The sequence below is a fragment of the Sprattus sprattus genome (genome assembly GCF_963457725.1).
Source record: "Sprattus sprattus genome assembly, chromosome: 2".
NCBI classification, from domain to species: Eukaryota; Metazoa; Chordata; class Actinopteri; order Clupeiformes; family Clupeidae; genus Sprattus; species Sprattus sprattus.
This window is the reverse complement of record NC_137921.1, coordinates 16,227,706-16,246,402: the sequence shown is the minus strand read 5'-3', so window position 1 is coordinate 16,246,402 and position 18,697 is coordinate 16,227,706. Positions and strand designations below refer to the sequence as shown.

At 44.5% G+C, this 18,697-nt stretch overlaps 1 protein-coding gene across 1 annotated transcript in view; it reads right to left on the bottom strand.

Annotated features, from left to right (window-relative positions):
- Window positions 1-9,308: 9,308 nt before the first annotated feature.
- LOC308360041 (pleckstrin homology domain-containing family G member 3) overlaps window positions 9,309-18,697 on the bottom strand; it is a gene marked incomplete at its 5' end in the record, with an annotated part of 33,435 nt that continues 24,046 nt past the window's right edge. The window contains 8 exons of the mRNA XM_080831790.1: window positions 9,309-11,848; window positions 11,957-13,583; window positions 14,129-14,221; window positions 15,075-15,467; window positions 15,765-15,775; window positions 16,198-16,230; window positions 16,370-16,465; window positions 16,675-16,708. Of these exons, the coding sequence (XP_080687916.1) occupies window positions 10,881-11,848; window positions 11,957-13,583; window positions 14,129-14,221; window positions 15,075-15,467; window positions 15,765-15,775; window positions 16,198-16,230; window positions 16,370-16,465; window positions 16,675-16,708 (3,255 nt within the window). The 3' untranslated portion in view covers window positions 9,309-10,880. The remainder of the gene's footprint in view (window positions 11,849-11,956; window positions 13,584-14,128; window positions 14,222-15,074; window positions 15,468-15,764; window positions 15,776-16,197; window positions 16,231-16,369; window positions 16,466-16,674; window positions 16,709-18,697) is intronic.

Below are 18,697 nucleotides of genomic sequence, written 5' to 3'. Positions count from 1 at the left end.
CTAATTGGCAGGGCATATACGATTCTAGACTTCGCTAAGCACTGAAGCGACTGAAACGGTGAATTTTGATCACATTCAGCGAAGTTAACAGGTAAAACGGGAGAAAAATAGGGCGTCTTTAGGCCGTCCTGCCTAAAAGTTGGGCGTCCCATTTCTTCTTATTTTTTAGTAGACTATAGGGCAGACGCCCTGCTAGCTAAAAGCCTGGTTGGTGTAGACCAAAAAGACTGAAAAGGTGTGTTATCAAATTTAGTGGGCTGGTCTGGTTCAAAATGCCCGGGCCGATTTTTTGTCCCAGTCCGCCCCTGCAGGCAGCCCAGATCTTTATATCATATTTTGCAAGTTTAGATGGTATGTATATAATGTCTAAAGGGGCAGGGGTCTCTAAATGGCATCAGCGGCAGGGGCAGAAACACAAAACTCTTACTCACACTTACTCACACACTCACTCGAACACCCACACATACACACAAGGCCCACATATACACAAACACACATCAGCTTGCGCGCCCGCACACAAACACACACACACTTACAGCAGGTCAACTCACATACAAGCACATGCAAACACACACGCGCACACATCACACGCGCACAAACAAACACACACACACTTACAGCAGACCCAGACAGGAGGAGAACAGACTTTAGGTACACAGGACCTACAATTTCCACACTTTAATTTGCCCCGGGGCCAGTAGACCCGAACACCCTGTATGTAATACAAATGGGGGGGGGGGGGGGGGGGGGGGGTACGGTGTGCGCTCAATGAAAATGTATCCCACAGACCCGAACACCATACAAGGGATAAGGCAGTTTATGGAAACATCTCAGTCAGATTAAACCAAAAGAGATCAGTAAAACCGATAATTCCCTCGGGGAGGTTCTCGGCTATCCAGAGATTTATTAACAAAACATGCACATCTATTTTCCTTAAAGGACTCTTCACTGTCATCTTGAAGAGAGATGCAAGGACAACAACTGAGATACTGCTCATATCAAGACAATTAAGTGTAATTTTGCACAGTATGTCAGCTCTCTCAAATCAGTGCTCTCACAGACCCTACAAAGACACTGCAACCTAAACCTTTTTAGGCGTTACTAATAAAAATAAACATAGGCAGAATCATTTTCATGGGCACTTATCTTAAATCGTGAGTCCTTTGTAGTTGCAAGCACCCTTTTACAGGCCTGCTTTGAATGTGTTTACCTTGTACCGATAAAACTTCCTGGACCTGTACAAAAAGAAAGCACACAGTGTCTCTTACGAAATTGGTAATTTAAAACCATTATATTGTCCTATGTTGGTTCTAAACTGGGCTGGCCTTGGGACCAGCAATTTCCCATGGTCATTAAATTGCGATCCAAATTTAAAGAATACAAACCACAAAATAAACATAAACATAGGGCCTATTTTTATCCCTGCATTCACAGCACAGTCTAAGTCTGACATAAGAAATAAGAATAAGATTTCCTTTTCTTTTTTAGTTAACCTGGGACTATTTGCTACACCTTATGCCCAATTTAATGTTTCAAATGGCACAAAGGTTTACAAGATAGGGATAATTCTACTTCAGTTCAAATAAGCCAGTAATTCGAATCAATGTAACCAAGCTGACTGTCAAATTCTCCATCAAATTGGCCCGATGTCCAGACATACCCGATAGCAAGCATATAGGCATAGCCGATTGGTCCTGGTAAAGCGATCTCATTTGTCTATGGGCCATCACCCTCCTTTTCAGACCTCAACCACTAGCTTTGGTCATTTTTTTTATATGAAAAACACGAAAGGTCTTGAACCGTATTTTTAACATGCACTAGCCAATGCAAGTAGAATGCTGTGTTTAAATTAGTTGCACCAAAAGATGCCCTCAACATACAAATCCCCCTACCCCTTTAAACAATACCACTTACAGTATATCAAGATTATCTCTCAAGGCTAACCCCGGGAGAAGTAGGGGTGAAGAGGGTTAATGGAAACTGACGTCGCCTTTCCCAACGTTACACGGTAAAGGCATTTTTACACTTCTACGATTCTCTCCGATTTGCTCGTAGAGGGACACTTTGGCACGCCTTGGTAACACCTTCACCCAGGTGTTGCCGCCCATCCGACCCCTCGGAGAGCCGTCGGAGAGCTGGTCGGAGACAAACGCTTTTTTCTAACTTTTCTTAAAGAGACGGAGAGAGTCGGAGACCCCCTTGGCTGTGATTGGCCAGTTTACGACATCATTTCCAAACAACATCATTTCCGGAATCACACATGTCAGGACCTCACATTTCCTGTTTTCTGTCAAAATTAGTGATGGGAAGTTCGGATCATTTTACCGACTCGAATCTTTGAATCTCGTTCAGTAAAATGAACGAATCTTTTTTCGAGTCACTCGTTCATTTTAACGGGGGGGGGGGGGGGGGGGGGCGCTACTCAACATTTTTAAATTCTATAGCCAATTCACTGGCGTAAATACGTCCACTACAAACACGTATCATATTTTCATGGAGGTTACTACATGTAAACCAGCAGATACTAATTCCTGCATTCAAATAATATATTATGAAAGTTTGGATGAAATGGTCATTATTATCACATAAGCATTTAATGATCACGGCAAACAATTACGCTGCACTGAACTGTAAGTAAAGTTTAAAAAAGTTAAAATAACTAATTATTTCTTGTGAACGAATATCATTCACGTCTTACTAAACATAGACACTCGAAAGTGAACTAGGTTAATAAGTCCTTTCTGTTTCCTCTTCTGAGCCTATGCAGGTTACGTGAAAAAATATCCAGAGCCCAGTCAAAATGAACGAAACATTTCGGTTTTCTCTAGCTTCCCATGCTGAGCCTATGCAGATCACGTGAAAAATGATCCAAATACTTGTATCCGGCAGATGACCTAATCGTTCACCTCCCGACCGTCTTTGGATCAACGTTTCGTTCATCTGCCGGATATCGTTCAATGATTCGTTCTTTTGCCGGATATCAGTCTTTCGTTCAATGATTCGTTCTTTCGCCAACCGTGTCTTTGGATCTATGATTCGTTCATCTGCCGGATATGGGTATTTCGTTCAATGATTCGTTCTTTTGCCGGATATCGGTCTTTCGTTCAATGTTTCGTTCTTTTGCCAAACGCGTCTGTTTCGTTCAATGATTCGTTCTTTTGACAACCGTGTCTTTGGATCTATGATTCGTTCATCTTCCGGATATGGGTCGTTGGATCCTTTTCCACGTGACCTGCATAGGCTCAGTACAGTCAGCTAGAGGAAACAGAAATGATTCGTTCTTTTTCCGACTGGGTCTCTTGGATACGGGTCTTTGGATCATTTTTACGTGACCTGCATTCAACAAATCATTTCTGTTTCCTTGGCTTAGCCAATGCAACAGTCCCAGTTGTCCCGATGCGCGGTCATGAACGAGAAAAAGAACGAATCTTTTTTTGAGAGGACTCGTTACTCTCGAGTCGTTGTAAGGATTCGTTCAAAATGAACGAATCGTTCACGAACGACACATCACTAGTCAAAATGTTTTAGTACGACTTTGGTAAACTACAAAGCTGCACAGCATGCAGCATTAGGCTACCGTATTTTATATAAACCCTCGAAAAGTAAATTTCTCCCGACCACTGTTGGTCTCTTGGCTGGTGGCTCGGTGTTGAAAGTGCCTTCTCCAACCAGCTTCAACTGACATCTAACGTAATTTGCTACGGAGTAATGCTGGCAGCATAATTACTTTGCATCTATTAAATAGGAAATGTATTTCATGTATGTGTAGAACCTATTTAGAATGACTGACTTTACATAAAACGGCAGTGAAAGACATTTGAGTCAAACATTACTTTTGCCTCAATGAGGGTGGCGTGTGAGAGCATAATCGGCACGACAACGTTGTACTTATTAGCAGCGAGGCTAGCTACATTAGCAGCACACTTTTGAGAGTTATTGTGAATACGCTAATGCTTGATTTAGCGGAAAATCTAGTAAACGTACGTACCACCTGTCTCCTGTTCTGTTGTTGTTGTAGTTGTCGCTCAAATCGCTACAATCACGTCCTCTGCTTATAACTCAAACTAGTCCAGCTCCACCATCAACCATTGTCTAATAGTTGCCATCATTCGCTGTTGTGAGGATTCCCGGGAGGAGGAATTTATACAATAAACGACTACCACACACACAACGATTTCTCTAAGATCGTCTTCTTGAAAATTGGGCATTAAAGGTGTCCAGGCAGAGGATAATAAGTGAGTGTGCTCCTGTATGTGTTTTTCATCATATTCATGGTTGAAAAGGCAGTCTCACAACTGTATGTTGAGGTATCAGAATCAGAATAATGTTTATTGGCATGTATGTGTATGCATTCTCTTGTTGTGTTTCTGATATAACTATAACACTGCATGTGGATTGGTATGAAGACTGCAGTGGGTTTAATTTTCTGCCCCTTACTTCATAGTTCTACGGGTATTTCTGTTCGAAGTGTGCATGCTTTGTTTTATAGTGACGTTTCACGCTAACACTTTTGACAAGGGCAACCGTCTCGTTGCAGATTAAACACATCGGTTTTGTCCTGCCCACAAACAGCACAAATGCATAGCCTACTTGTCAGTCCACTCTGTCTTAAATTCGAGAGTTTTGGAATCAACTTTTCGTGTGTGAGAGCCCGGCAGAGGATCATTAGTAAGTGTGCTAATGTATGTGTTTTTCAACATATTCATGGTTGAAATCGCAGTCCCACAACTGTATGTTGAGGTATGCATGTTCTTGCTGTGTGTCTGATATAACTATAACACTGCATGATGTATGATGTATGATGAATACCGTGGGTTTATTTTTCTGGCCCTGTCCTCAGAGTTTGGGGGGTAATTTTGTTCGAAGTGTGCATGCTTTGTAGCCTGGCCATTACCAGCCTGTGACTCCATTTCATTCCGTCTTTCAGTCTGGGCCAACCCAATGCATTTTGGTTTCCGAGATGGGCGGGTGCTTATCTTGAGGTTTAAAATCATTGGAGTTCCCTTAACCAATCAGCAACGTTTAGTAAGCATTCGGTAGATTAAACTCTTCCCAAAGCCAGTTGGGAGAAGAGCTACGACGTCCTTTCCAATCATAAAACGTACAAGAAAATACTCTTGTTCTCCTTTTAATTTTCTGATGTTCTCGAGAGTTGAGACAACTTTTCCGATAGCTTTTCGTGTCTTTTTCTCCAAGGCGAGTTTTGCGTCACAGCTCTGAACTGTTCGCTGATTGGTCCTGCAAAATTTTGAGTTCTGGAGACGATTGTCAATGGGGTTGGGCCAGACTGAGTATGAGCTTGAAATCAATTCAGGCGGAAATACGTAGGCTGGTGTCACCAGGCTACATGCTTTGTTTCATAGTGACACATTCACGTTACCACTTTTTGACAAGGGCAACCGTCTCATGGCCAATGAGTGCATTGTCATAGCGTTAAGGTTACCCAGCGATCATTGCAAATATGAATGTGACAAAAATACCAAAGAAAATAAGAACGTATTCATTTTATTGGATCGTTTTATAATAGTTTCTGTATTGTATGTAAGATAAGCATATCGTTTTGTTATAAATCGCAATGTTTTTCACAAAAAAATGACCACCACGATGGAGATACATTTGCCTACTCAAGTGAATATATAGCATTAGACATGCTAGTGTTGACTGAGCTACATGTCTCCAAGGCCCATGTGACTGCACCTGCCCGACAGGTCCTGAAGCAGCATCCGTGTCATGTCAGTGACAGTTGGGAGGAAAAACAATCAATGACTTCCAATAAAGAGGTTATGTGGTAGCTACGGGCTCGACAAACAGTCGTTACGCCACCCAGCGGTACGGCGTTGAATAGGTTGAATAGGCTTTAAGGCTGATTCATGCTTCCTTACGTAAGCGTAAGCGCAAGCGCAAGAGGCCGCGCAAGCCCCTTGCACGACTTCTTACGTCTTGCGTGCGTCGGCCCCTTTTTCTAGACTTGCGTCATTTTTTACGTAAGCCCTTACGCGAGCCTCGCAGCCTGCATTCTATCAACGAATGATACGAGATGAGGTTACTAAAATATTCTGCATGTCTACTCAGTTTTACAGTGCTTCCCAAGTAAAGGTTTGAAAAGAACTTCAAGCTTCAGACTTTCTGTTAGGGAACCTGTTATCTATCTGCAGAGCAAATGTCAGGCTCATACAAAAACATTAACGTGAATTACTTGATGCTAATACCTAGCGCGGTGTCTATAGGATTTTCCATATACGTTAGCATTAAGCTAACGTATTTTCTACCACAGTTAAACATGCAATACTATGTGATTGTTTTTAGAAAACGAATGTTACGTGATGAGATTACTCAAATGTAGTCTGCATGTCTGCTCAGTTTAACAGTGCTACCCAAGCAAAGGTTTGAAAAGAACTTCAAGCTTCAGACTTTCTGTTAGGGAAACAGCTTTCTATCTGCCAGGCAAATGGCAGGCTCATGACAACACGCGCAGCCGCAACCTTTGGGAGCATGAACTGCACCGAGCAGGGGCGGAGTGGCCATCGGGAGCACCGGGATTTTTAATATCCAATAATCTCTCGAGAACCAGCCTGCAGGCCGGCCTTCGCATCAAATTCATGAGCGGCCCATTTGAATATACGTGAAATCCTGGTCCCGGGAAAATCTCTAAATTCTCCGCAGTTCTCTAAATTCTATTAGCAGTCCAACCACTATTTATAGCACTATTTGTCTCTGTACATCACACCTATGGTGTGTGTCAAACTCACTCCCATCAATCCAACCTTCTGATTTTTGTTTAGCCTCATATATTGATGTAATTCTTTTTATTCAGACGCTCCATTACTTTCATGACCACAAATATAAATTGGCCAGCGATTTAATTCGTTTTTTTTTTTGTTGAATGTAGAATAGTCGGTGCAAAGCATCATGGGAAATGCGTATCGTTCTGCCTTTATCAAGTGAACCTAGGGAGATAAATTAGCGGCTATCAGGGAGAGATAGCAGGTGAAGCGGGCCTGATGGAGGGACATAAGAGAAAGGAGAAAGGAGGGGGCAAAAAGGCCAGACTGAAAAAGAGGCGGATGCTGGAGGAAAGTGCATCAAAATGTACAAGAATTACGGATTTATTCAACCAGCCGTCAACTAGGTGCGAGTGAGTTGACATGACACATTGTTGCGAATTAGCATAACATTTGAGCCAATACGGGACGCGATTTGTTCCGTATTTCCATAAGTATATACAAATACACTGTCACTGTCATGTCTGTCACCCACACATCAACTATAAATCTAACAATAATGATCAAAAGCCGCCCGTTTGTTTCTGTAGTTGATATATGGGAGGTGGAGGGGATGCGGGTTGGGCCAGTTGTGGGCACGTTGTGGGCAGGTTATGGGCCGGTGGTGGGCCGGTGCAGTCAGAATTGTCCCGGTGGATTTTTGTGTCCCACTCCGCCCCTGGCACCGAGTAAATTTTGCGCAACCGTTAACCCCCAACGCTGTAGCAAGCAGCCGCCTTAAGGACGCATAGCCGTCGGAGTAGTATGTAAGCCCGACCAGTACGTTCAATTTTTTCTGAATCAACCGCCTGCCCCCGCCCGCCCATTTTTTTTTCGAGGACGGAGAGGGATGCAGAAGTATAAATTAGGCTTAATTAGTTTTGGATCTGCTCACACGTGTGTGTGTGTGTGTGTGTGGCAGTTCAGCTCGCCGTGTTGCATGGCTGATTACCATGCCAATCTGGAGCCAGAGTGAAGTGCCATAGTGGCCCGCAACAGGCTGATTAAAGTCCCCCTCTAAAACGCATGTCTCTCTGGGTCTCGTTCAGGTTCTCCGAATCCCATTCAGAGTGTGGCTGTTCCGCTAATGACAAAGGCTATTCAGAGCCGCGATTATGCAGCCCCCGATGCACTTCGGGATACCGTGCCTATTACAAAGGTCTGGTTTGGATCTTGTATTCTCTCACCTGTGGAATATATATATATATATATACTGTATATATAAAATATATTGTGTGAAAGGTAGATTTGTTGAAGCTGCAAATCTTACACACAAAAAATACAGAGAAAACTAAATGTTATAAAAAGGGAATATACCCAAACTGTGAAACTAGTTTTTATGATTCCACAGAACCTTTTCCAAGTAGAAAATATAGTTCAAATTAGAGAATAGTTCGGGGGCAAAGGCTCTTAGGTGAGAAGAGATGGATAGGGTCTACTGTCCTACCTGTTTCCCAGATAACTGATTGTAACAGCTGGCTCGTCAGACCGCAACATAAAAGGAGGGAGATGGACAACAAAGCTATATGTCTAAATAACGTAGAAATGTATCCACACAAACTATAAGGAAAAGAAAAACTTGTCTAGGGAATTGATGTATGTATGTATGAGTGTTAATGGTGTGTGGGTGGACCGGAATGGAGTATAAGTGTGTGTCCATCAATAAGAGGATTGTAGAGAATGAGATGAGCTGAGAGAGAGAGAGAGAGAGAGGGAGGGAAAAAGAGAGAGAGAGCCACAGGTGTCCACAGGGGTTCTTATCTCCCACACCTCTCCAGGTGTGGGAAATCAGTCAATCTTCCTCCCCACTGCTGCCTGCAGCTGATGCAGACCACTACACAGTCTGCAGGGGGCCGGAACACTGATTCTGGATCAGATTTAGCTCCACAGCTCCAGCCCTCCAGAAAGACGCCAGATCATGAGAAGGTCTGTTTCGCAGTCATCTACGATGGACTATTTCCCCTTTGAATCCCATTACTGTGAGTGGAACATACCAGATGCAAACCCACCTCAGAATATCAAGAGATAGCATCCAACATCTTGTTCATTATGGGTAACAAATACACAAAGGACAACAAGCAGCAATTCTCAAGCAGACTTGGTTTTAATATGGAGCACACATCCACTCTAAGAACATACAAGAACTTCTGTGCAGAAACTGGACACGGTACAGCTTCCTATCATTTTTTACTCAGTTATACATATTTATATATATTTATATATACAGGACACACACAAACGAAGAGACAGTTATATGTATATGAAATTTACACCAGCTTAATAAATAACAGAAAGATAAATGTGTACAGTCAAGAGGACAGGATAAATCAGCGAAACACACACACACCCACGCACACACACACACCCACGCACATACACCCACACACATTAACACACACACACACAGAAAAACAGTGAAGACCCATAGCATGGGATCTACCAAGCTGCTTTAGCTACTGCTTAAACAGTATTAACATTGTGTGGCTGCAGCCTTACCCACTGTTAAAGAGGGCCTTTTTTCAGGCTCATCCACTAGCGACAACAGTGAAGAGCAAGCAATGAACCCACCATAGATTAAGTATGCCACACAGAACCTAAGAGTCCCAGCTGTGAGCACAGGCCTGCTTACAGGATACAGGAATGTGAATGCTAAATCTAGGTAGAGTTTGTGATAGCGTGTCCATTACACCACAAATAAAGGCTAATCAAGCAAGGAGTGTGTCCAGCACTCTGATATAATACATTCATTTGAAGCAGGGCCAGTCTAAAGTGTTATACATATAACTGTGCAAATACTGAGGCGCAGATTCAGATTACTGAAAAGTTGGAAAGGAGGGACATGCCATCCAAACAGCTTTGACTGTCCTCACAAATTTAATAAATGGCCTTCACACACAAAATTACATCAGAGGTGCCATTTCTGTTGAAAAGTATGGATTGGCCCTTTTTTAAAAATTATTTTGTCACTGCCACAGGTTTCTCAATGCATAATGAGTTTGGCATGAGAGTGACATAAATTCAAGAATGTGAACTTGAGTTATTTATTCGAGGGTGACCCGGAATTAAATGAACGTAAGACACTTATCAACCACAGTATCTAAATTGCACAGGAATGCAATAACCTTGTGACTTTTCACTTAAAGTGAATGTTTGGATGCCAACAACTTTTGGTCTGGCATGAGATAAGCCAGTCTGGCTCTTGTCAGCAGATCCAGACCGGTGTGGGATGTTTAACATCACAATGCTGCTCGTCAATACAACACAAACCAAAAGTAAAAACAGAAAAGGGAATGTCTTAGTGTATTCTCCCCAAATAACAAACAAGTTGGCCTCCATTGCAGCCATTAGGAGATATGTACATTTTTTTTTTTAGAACTGGCAGCATGAACATCTGTACAGTACAATGCCTATTTACAGCCTATATTACATCATGCACTATGTCAAATAGTCTCTCATTGTCCCAAAACATTCCTCTACTTCTCTCAGATTTGAAGTTAAAAAAATCATAATGATGCGAATCTAAAAGCACTACAGAGAGCTGTAAGACTCCAGAGCTTTTTCTCAATATTCCTGTGAATTGCATCTTGTTTGTCTCGTCAGGCATGTACAGCAACACCCTGAAACAAATAAAGAAAATGCATGCCATGCATGGGAATACTGAGAACTACTCTATTTTTGATGCACCTTCAGAGTAACATTACTGTTGAATGCTCTAGAGAGGCATGTTAACTCTTTCTCTATACTAACTACATATTCGGCCATCAACAGTTGACACCACAATTTCAAGATGTTTAAAAAGCTTTCATCACTATCACAGGATATAGGACAAATAAATGAATTTTGGACTGGCGTGGATATGTGGCATGTGTGAGTATTCAAGCTAAGCAAGCAAGCTATGCTATTGTATCGACTGTACACTTTATGCCAAAACAACACCAGTCACTGAAGTGAAACTAATTCACAGGCTTTCAGTCATCTTTAGGGTCTAATTTTGGATTCACTTACATAAAACAGTAAGAGGACCTTCAAAAACAGACCATGCCAATGGGCCACTTTTAAAGAGTCTGTGATGTTTCTTCTTTGAAAGACAGAAACCTTAAAAACCTTGTTAAAATGTCTTTATTTTAGGTTCAGAAACCGCTCTCTGAGATTCTTCACTACGTTTTGCTGACTCATGTCTGCCTTCCTTCCTGAGTCGATGGCGGTTTTCAGCGCCTCGTCGAGTTGGTCACTGGAGGTCACCTTCTTGTCAGTGTCTTTCCCTTTCCCGCTCCTATTGGCTGGCTGCTCTGCCTTGGCTGCACTTTCCTCCCTCAGCCTGTACTCCTCCGACTCCTGATAGGCTCGGCAGCGGTCGATGACGGCCATAATGGAAATCTTTTCTCGAGATGTTGGGGAGCGGATCTGCACGTAACTATCGTCCGAGTCTACCTTCTCTTTCAGTGCCCATTGCACTTCAGTGGCAGCCTGTGGTGGACTGGCCACGGCCACACTCTCTGTGTAAACCTTCTCCACGGCAACTGGCTCCCTGGAGACTTTCTCCATGACGATCAGCTTTTTGTCATTGGGCAGCATGGCTTCCCCAGAGACGTAGTACCCACTGCTGCTTGTGGTTTTGCTCTGGAGGCCTTTCAGCTTGTTTAAGTTCAGGTGGCTCAGCCTCTGGTCCAAAGACCCAGTGCGATGCCTCCCCTGCTCTCCCTCGGGCTCCCGGCTGGGGAGTAATCTGGACACTGCTGCCTCCGAGAGAACAATGTTGGAGAAGCTGGAACCTCTTCGGGACCCGCAGTCCATCTTCTCTGGGACGGAGCTGCTACGGCTCACAGAGAGAGGCTGTGAGCCTATGGCCACCTTATTCAGGTGGGCGTACTTTGAACGCAGCTCTCGAACGTCCGGCCAATTGAAGCCCTCCACCGGTGTGGGGCTCAGAGGGCTCTTGCAGACAGGCCGGCTGGGGGAGAGGATCCGAGGGCTCGGGGAGTTGGGGGTGTGGACAGGACTGGGGGAGCCAATCGGTGCTCTGGAGGCCACCTCCTGGTGGTTCACTGGATAATATAAGTCCAAGGACAGAGTCAAGTTTGGTTTGCCTGTGTGAAAAAATAAGGAAGCAAATTTAAACAGGACAATTACCATCATATGCAAAAAAACTCTATTTCACGTTTGGAAGTTTGAAGATTGATGGACACAAGCCTTACCTCCTTCCTTCTCTGGTCTCTCCTCCAGCACACATGAGAGGCTCCTCTTTGTCAGCATCCCTTCTGTTTCCTGGCTCCTCTGCCGGACCACTGGTTTAGTGCACTTGATGCGTTGGCTGTACTTCCGTGCCAAGTGGAAGACTTTGCTTTGGGTTGCATCACCATCCTCCTCCTCTGGCTCTCCTTTTGCAACCTCCATCTCGGCTTCCGCTCTCAGCTGAATCACCCTTGGGACCGGAGCCCTGCGGATTCTCCTCTCAGGCTCCAGGGGAAAGAGACAATCACCCAAGCTTACCGAGCGCCCCAGAACCATGCCCCGACCTTTGACGGGTGAAGGAGAGATTGATTCCTCTGTAATGGTGCTCAGGTCAGACTCCTCCAAGATCATCAAAGGTTCTACACTATCGGTTTCTGGGGTTGTTCTCAATGGCTGGGCTTTCCTAGACATGTTGGGGCTTGCTACCCTGAGACGGTGAGCATCTCTGCGTCTAGGGGTCCCTCTTATCTCATCCTGAGTTTGGGTGAACTCCTTCTCCATCTCCTGCCATACTTTGATCATATCTGAGGATGGGAGGAACTCATCATCCGGCATGGCTACATCCCTAAGGCTCTGGCACTTGGCTTTCCCTCTAAGGGAGTCCAAAGACACCACGCTTCCATCTTCAGACCTCTCTGACATTCTCCGCCTGCCAAAATCCACAGCGTCACAAGATGCGCTTGACAGCATGTGATCACTCCTTTCGGAACAAAGGGTTTGTGAAAGATCTGGAGCAGTTGCAGAGGTTGGGACAGAGGAACCCTCGAGACCTGAAGTCGCCTTCATCTCTGCAGCGTTATCCTTGGGAAGGCTATTGAGCTTGGTGACAGAGCTCAGCACAAGGCCAGTGGGAATGTAGGTGAGGCTCTCTCTACGCTTGATACAGAAGCCAGCGTCTAAGTACTCAGCGTTCTCATAGTAGCTCTTGACCTTATCAATAAGCAGCTGGTCTCTCTTGGACAAGGTTGAGTCTCTCCTTCGGTGGCTGCAATCAAACAAGTTATCCTCTCGGGGAGAGAGCAGGGTCACATCCACTCCTGTGTGGTTGTCATGGGATACTGATACCCCAAGGCATTCAGTGCAGTGGTTGTTCATCCTGTTGCTCCACTCCTGGGTCTCCCCTCCCAGGCTGAGTGTGCTACCAGTCCTACTTGGGATGCGTGGAGAGGGGCAGCCCAGGGAGCGGACGTCGTCCATGGTGGTGCTGCTCCTGCGGGTGGTGCTGACGAAGTGCTCTGCTATGACGCTGGCCTTGTCGAGCACGGACGGGGGCAGGATGCTAGTGGACACACTCTCTGTTGCTTGGTCCTCTTCCTCATCCTCATCCTCCTCTTCATCCTGTCCTAAGTCCTCTTCTGATGAGTGTCCAGGGCTAATTTCTTGCCTATGCACCTCCTCAGTAATGTTCTCCTTGGACCCTACTGTGTCGCTTTTATGCTTGGGAGTATTATGGAAGCCCTTGCCGTCATCAGGTGGCTTAGGACTTTTGCAGGGTGATACTGGGTGTGTGGGAGGCTCTTGCGCTGGTCTTTCAGATACTTTCGAAGGGGAGTTTGAGTTTTCAGGTTGCAGAATAGGGCCTAAAGGTGCCTAAAGATAACAACAACACAGTGAAAAAGAGAAGAATATTAAGTTGGGGATTGGTCATCATCTGTGGCCCAAAGTAGAGTGGTTGGATTACTTTGGCAAAACCTTGGAATTTTTCCTAATGATGCAAGACATATGTCTTGCATCATTAGGAAAAATTCCAGGGTTTTGCCAAAGTAATCCTTCAGTATTCCTTCCTACATACTTGGGAATTTTTGGAACTTGTAGAGAGGCTTAATGGGACGAACAAAGTTGCATGACTAATTTTTATCCAGCAGCTGTACAGAGCAGAGAGGCCGTGATGCCATGTCTGTTTATTCAGATTGGCACATGTTGTTTAGATAATAGTTGAAAATGGACTGACCGATTAAGACACACAAATTGCTTTAGCTGAACCGTAGGATGACAACTCACATTTCTTCGCCTCACTGCCACTGTGACAGCACTGCCCTTAACCAGTTGCCCTAACGGAACGCTTTCACTTCATTATCTCACTTCGGTTCTCAGACAGCTGAGTGGAGACAGAAAGCAGATGGTAAAAACCCTACTTGTTCAGGAGTAGAAGACTCCTCAATGGAGTGCTTGGCTTCATCCTGTCCTACGGTCTGGCCGTTCTCCCGTTTAGTCTCTTCCTCTTCATCCTAGACAGAGAGACAGGAGTGTATCAGACACAACAAGTTCTTCATATGTGAGTCACGACGGTGCAAACACATGCTTTTTTAGTGTTTCAGACACATCAAACACACACTCCCACAGGGGTGACTAAGGGACTAGATGGATATTAACAGCATCACACTTACATTCATTCAGCTACTGCAGGCAATTAAACAGTCCTATTCACATTCACAGCAGCAGCAGGGTGGATGCAATGGTTCAATAACTTGAAAAGCTTTAGCATGGAGATTGGGTGCAACACTTTCCAAATGAGTGTGATTAGGCTGACTAAAACTGCCTCATCATTCTGATTGTGAATTAGTTGGCCTATAAAGCAGTCCAAATGATATGAAATGTAATCAATCTTGTGTGTATGTGTGTATGTGTGTGTGTGTGTGTGTGTGTGTGTGTGTGTGTGTGTGTGTGTGTGTGTGTGTGTGTGCACAGCAAACAACTGAGAGATGAAATTACATTTCCAGGTCTACATTAGATGACAACGTGCGTTCAGTGCAAGCCTACAGTATTAGCGGTCGTCAGGCATCAGGTCCATGCTAAAGTTAGTGGGAGGTGGGCAAGCGAAAAGGTTTTCATGCTTCATGCTCCGGAAAATCATCCAAAAAATTTCAAAACGTGCGAGGTAGGACAGCTGTAGCATGCTGTCTTTCAAAAGTTAGTGAGTTAAGCCAAGGAATTGGCTTGAACTAAAGCAAAACGAAAAGGAGGAACAGGTTAAAAAAACACACAAAAGAAGAAAAAATGAAACGTGGCAAAAACTAAACGTGTGAGAGATGGGAGGAGAGTGGAACGGTAGAAGTTTGGGCAGCGGGCAAGGAGCCTCACCGTTGTGCCCCCCAAGGAAAGCAAAGCCCGGGCCCTATTGTGCCAGCAGGAGATGGCCTCCAGCATGGAGCTGGCAAAGTCCGCTACCTGGTTGTCCTCCATCACTATATCATCTGGGTCACTTCCCTCCTCAAAAACGTCCTCCCGCTCCTCTGCTTCGCACCGGCTAATCCCCCGCTTGCGCGAGATCGCCCTGGATACAGGCTCCTCGGAGTCGCTGGGGCTCAGCCTCTCCAGAGAGTCGTCTTCTTCCTCTTCATCCCCCTCCTCCTCCTCCTCCATGCTGGGCCTCTCAGCCTCAGACTCGCCTATACTTGAGGCCAGAGTGCTGATGCTTGCTGCGTGCTGCACGGGCCTCATGCTGGCTGGTAGTGCGCCCTCACTGTCAGCATGCTGGGGTGTCACATCAGAAACATTTACACCAGGCTCTCCAACAAAGCCATTTGAAGTGTGGCCGCACTATTATAACTCATCATCCCATCTTTGGGGCCAGTGATTAAAATACCTCAGAGGATAGTGCCTTTGTATAAAACACACATCCTTTCATCTGTACCTATATGACAAGACACTTCCTGAAGAACGATCCTGGAAAATATACTGTGTTTTAAACACATTCCATTGACAGGATCCTAAGGTGCTGTAACAACACTGAACTATAAGAGAATTAGAAGAGAAATTGGATGTGCTCACCTTAAGAATAGCTGTGACATCCACACGAGGACAAAACGGCAGAAAGAGAGATTATGTTAGAAGCTGAACTTTTCATAATAGAACATGAGGAAAAAACAAAATTAATGAGAAACACTATTCAGAGACCACTTCATCAGACAAATAGAAAAAGATACGTCTTTGAACACTGCTTGTTTTCTCAAAATCCAATCAGTGTACAATAAGTGATACAAGGACAAAATCTACTCAGAAAATGACATTGGCAGCTATACAGTGGTGGACAGTAGGCTGTGGAGATCAGGGACACTAAAAGCTTTGCCTCTTGCTTCTACATGATACTTTTGATGAGGCAGGTGACATGCTGTGCTGTGCGACAAGTCTGAGTTCATTGGTTTTTGGTTTGGTAGATATCCTAACAGGTCCTAATCTAGGCATCAGAGTTCTGTCGTCTTACCTTTGGCACTCTTCAGAATCTGCTTGGTTGGTTCTGAAAAAAAGAGAGAGAATTCCTAAGAATGGTTGTGTACGTATGTGTGCTGATGTAGCTGTGTGTGTGTGTGTGTGTGTGTGTGTGTGTGTGTAAGCATGTTTGTGTGTTTATAACGCAAAGGCAGCCATGGGCTCACCAGACTGCCGTCGTCCCTGGCGGCCATTGGGGAACTCATCTGACTGGTAGGAGGTGGCCTTCTTCATTTTGTCCGGGCTGTAGCGGTACTTACGGTCTGTCGGAGAACAAGCATTGCATGACTGACCCTGGCCACCACACAGAGTGTTCCTGCACACTTATCATTTTTCAAGATCTCATTTCGTCAAGAACACATCAAGGGGGGCCCTCCCTAGTTATTTCCCATCTAAACCAATGGAACTCGCATAATCAGGTTGTCATGGCTACTGCGTGAAAACATGAAAGGCAGAAGCTACCAATACTCACACATGGAATCCATTTCCAGGATGGCCTCTTTGGCCTGGATGAGAGAGAGAGAGAGAGATAGAAAAAAAAATCAGAGCGAGGAGGTAGGCTATCAAAGAAGATGTCTGCCCCGGGCTCTTCAGCTTAAGACCCAGTTGAAATGAAGAGTGGCCCTCAAGCTGAAGTGGTTGCAGGTAGACCTGGGTGACGGCAAAATAGGCACTGCAGACTCTAGGTTAACGAGCCCTCGCAATCATGTGGAATTTCTGATTTGGCTTTAGGACTTCTCTGTGTAGAGATGTTGTGTAGATTTGTGTGTCTGGTTACTTCAGGGAGATGTGGAAGTGGCCTTGTGTCCTAAGGCTTCACTCACGCGGGGACAAATGAAGGCATGGTGTGCCTCATTAGGAATGTTCAGAGTCAACGAGGCCAGAGCTATGCACCAAAGCAGAGCTGGTGACTCTGTACATTCAGTCATTTGAGGAAATCAAGACATGCAGCACAGTAAACAACTTTAAATAACACAAACACAAACACAAACACACACACACACACACACACACACACACACACACACACACACACACAAAAACACACGCACCTGGGATGTTAATGCCATCCACTGCAGTAACTATGTGGGTTATTAATAGACACTTGTCCTGTTCACTTCTCATGCATTTAATTTTAGAAATCTCCTGAGGAAATACATGGCAGATGGCCTATGATAGAGGCTAGAAAAGTCCCCTACAATGGGGAAGTAGAGCAAGATTATATGTCTTGATTGGGTGTTTATCAAATGGGCATGTGTGAAAGGTAAGGTACTTTTGTCAAGTACTACACTTTTTTTATCTGTAACAGGCCTGTAAAATGCATCGGACTATGTCTCAAGCAGGTTGAAAGAGTAAATAACTGTTTATGTGTATATCTTTTGTCAGGCGAACACCACACATGTGTGCATTGAAGCTCAATTTTTTTTATATTTTAATTATTTATTAACATATAGTTATTTGGTAATACCACTGTGGCATTGTCTGTGGGGTATTATGAAATCAGCACTAAACATGAGAAATGCCCGATTAAACACGGACGACTATCAGTAAAAGTGTTGTCATCTCTATTTCTGTCTCTGACTCCACTACCTCTCTCTCTCTCTCTCTCTCTCTCTCTCTCTCTCTCTCTCTCTCTCTCTCTCTCTCTCTCTCTCTCTCTCTCTCTCTCTCTCTCTCTCTCTCTCTCTCTCTCTCTCTCTCTCTCTCACACACACACACACACACACACACACACACACACACACACACACACAGATATAGGAAAGTCAAAGGGTGGTAAGTGCAGGGGGAATAGCTTCTTCTAGTCCTGTTATTTGGTGCTTCAGTCTGTTTTATCAGCAGACACTCATCATCCTTCTTGACCCTGACATTCAAGCCTCTTGACAGTGAAAATGTCACAGATAAGGCCGATGAGGGCACGTCCTCGCTCGGTCACATGTGAGTTGGTGGGTGGTACCAGTCGTGTGTGGATTACAAAGTATTATCCTATGCTTTTGGTTGCTAAGTGATATCATGTCAGGTGCAACGGTTTGAGGGGAAAGCACCAAGGTGGGCGCTCTCGTCATGTCAGTGCGTCATATCAGAGTGTCAGTATTTTAAAATGTGTCAGTGATAAGGGTGAGACGATGACTTGGTGAGGGCAAGTTGAGTTGATAGAGTTTATTGATACACACAGACACACACGAAGCACACACACACACACACACACACACACACAGGTAAAAACCCTCCTCTGCAGTAACTATGTGGGTTATTTTCACAAATCTCTTGAGGAAATAAATGGCAGATGGCCTATGATAGAGGTTTGAAAAGTTCCCTACAATGAGGAGGTACGGCTAGATTATACGTCTTGATTGTGTGTTTATCAAATGGGCATGTGTGCAAGGTACGGTACTTTTGCCAAGTACTACACTGTTTATCTGCAACAGGCCTGTAAATGCACTTTAACATCCCACTATGGCTCAAGCAAGGAGAAAGATGTGAAAACAATACGT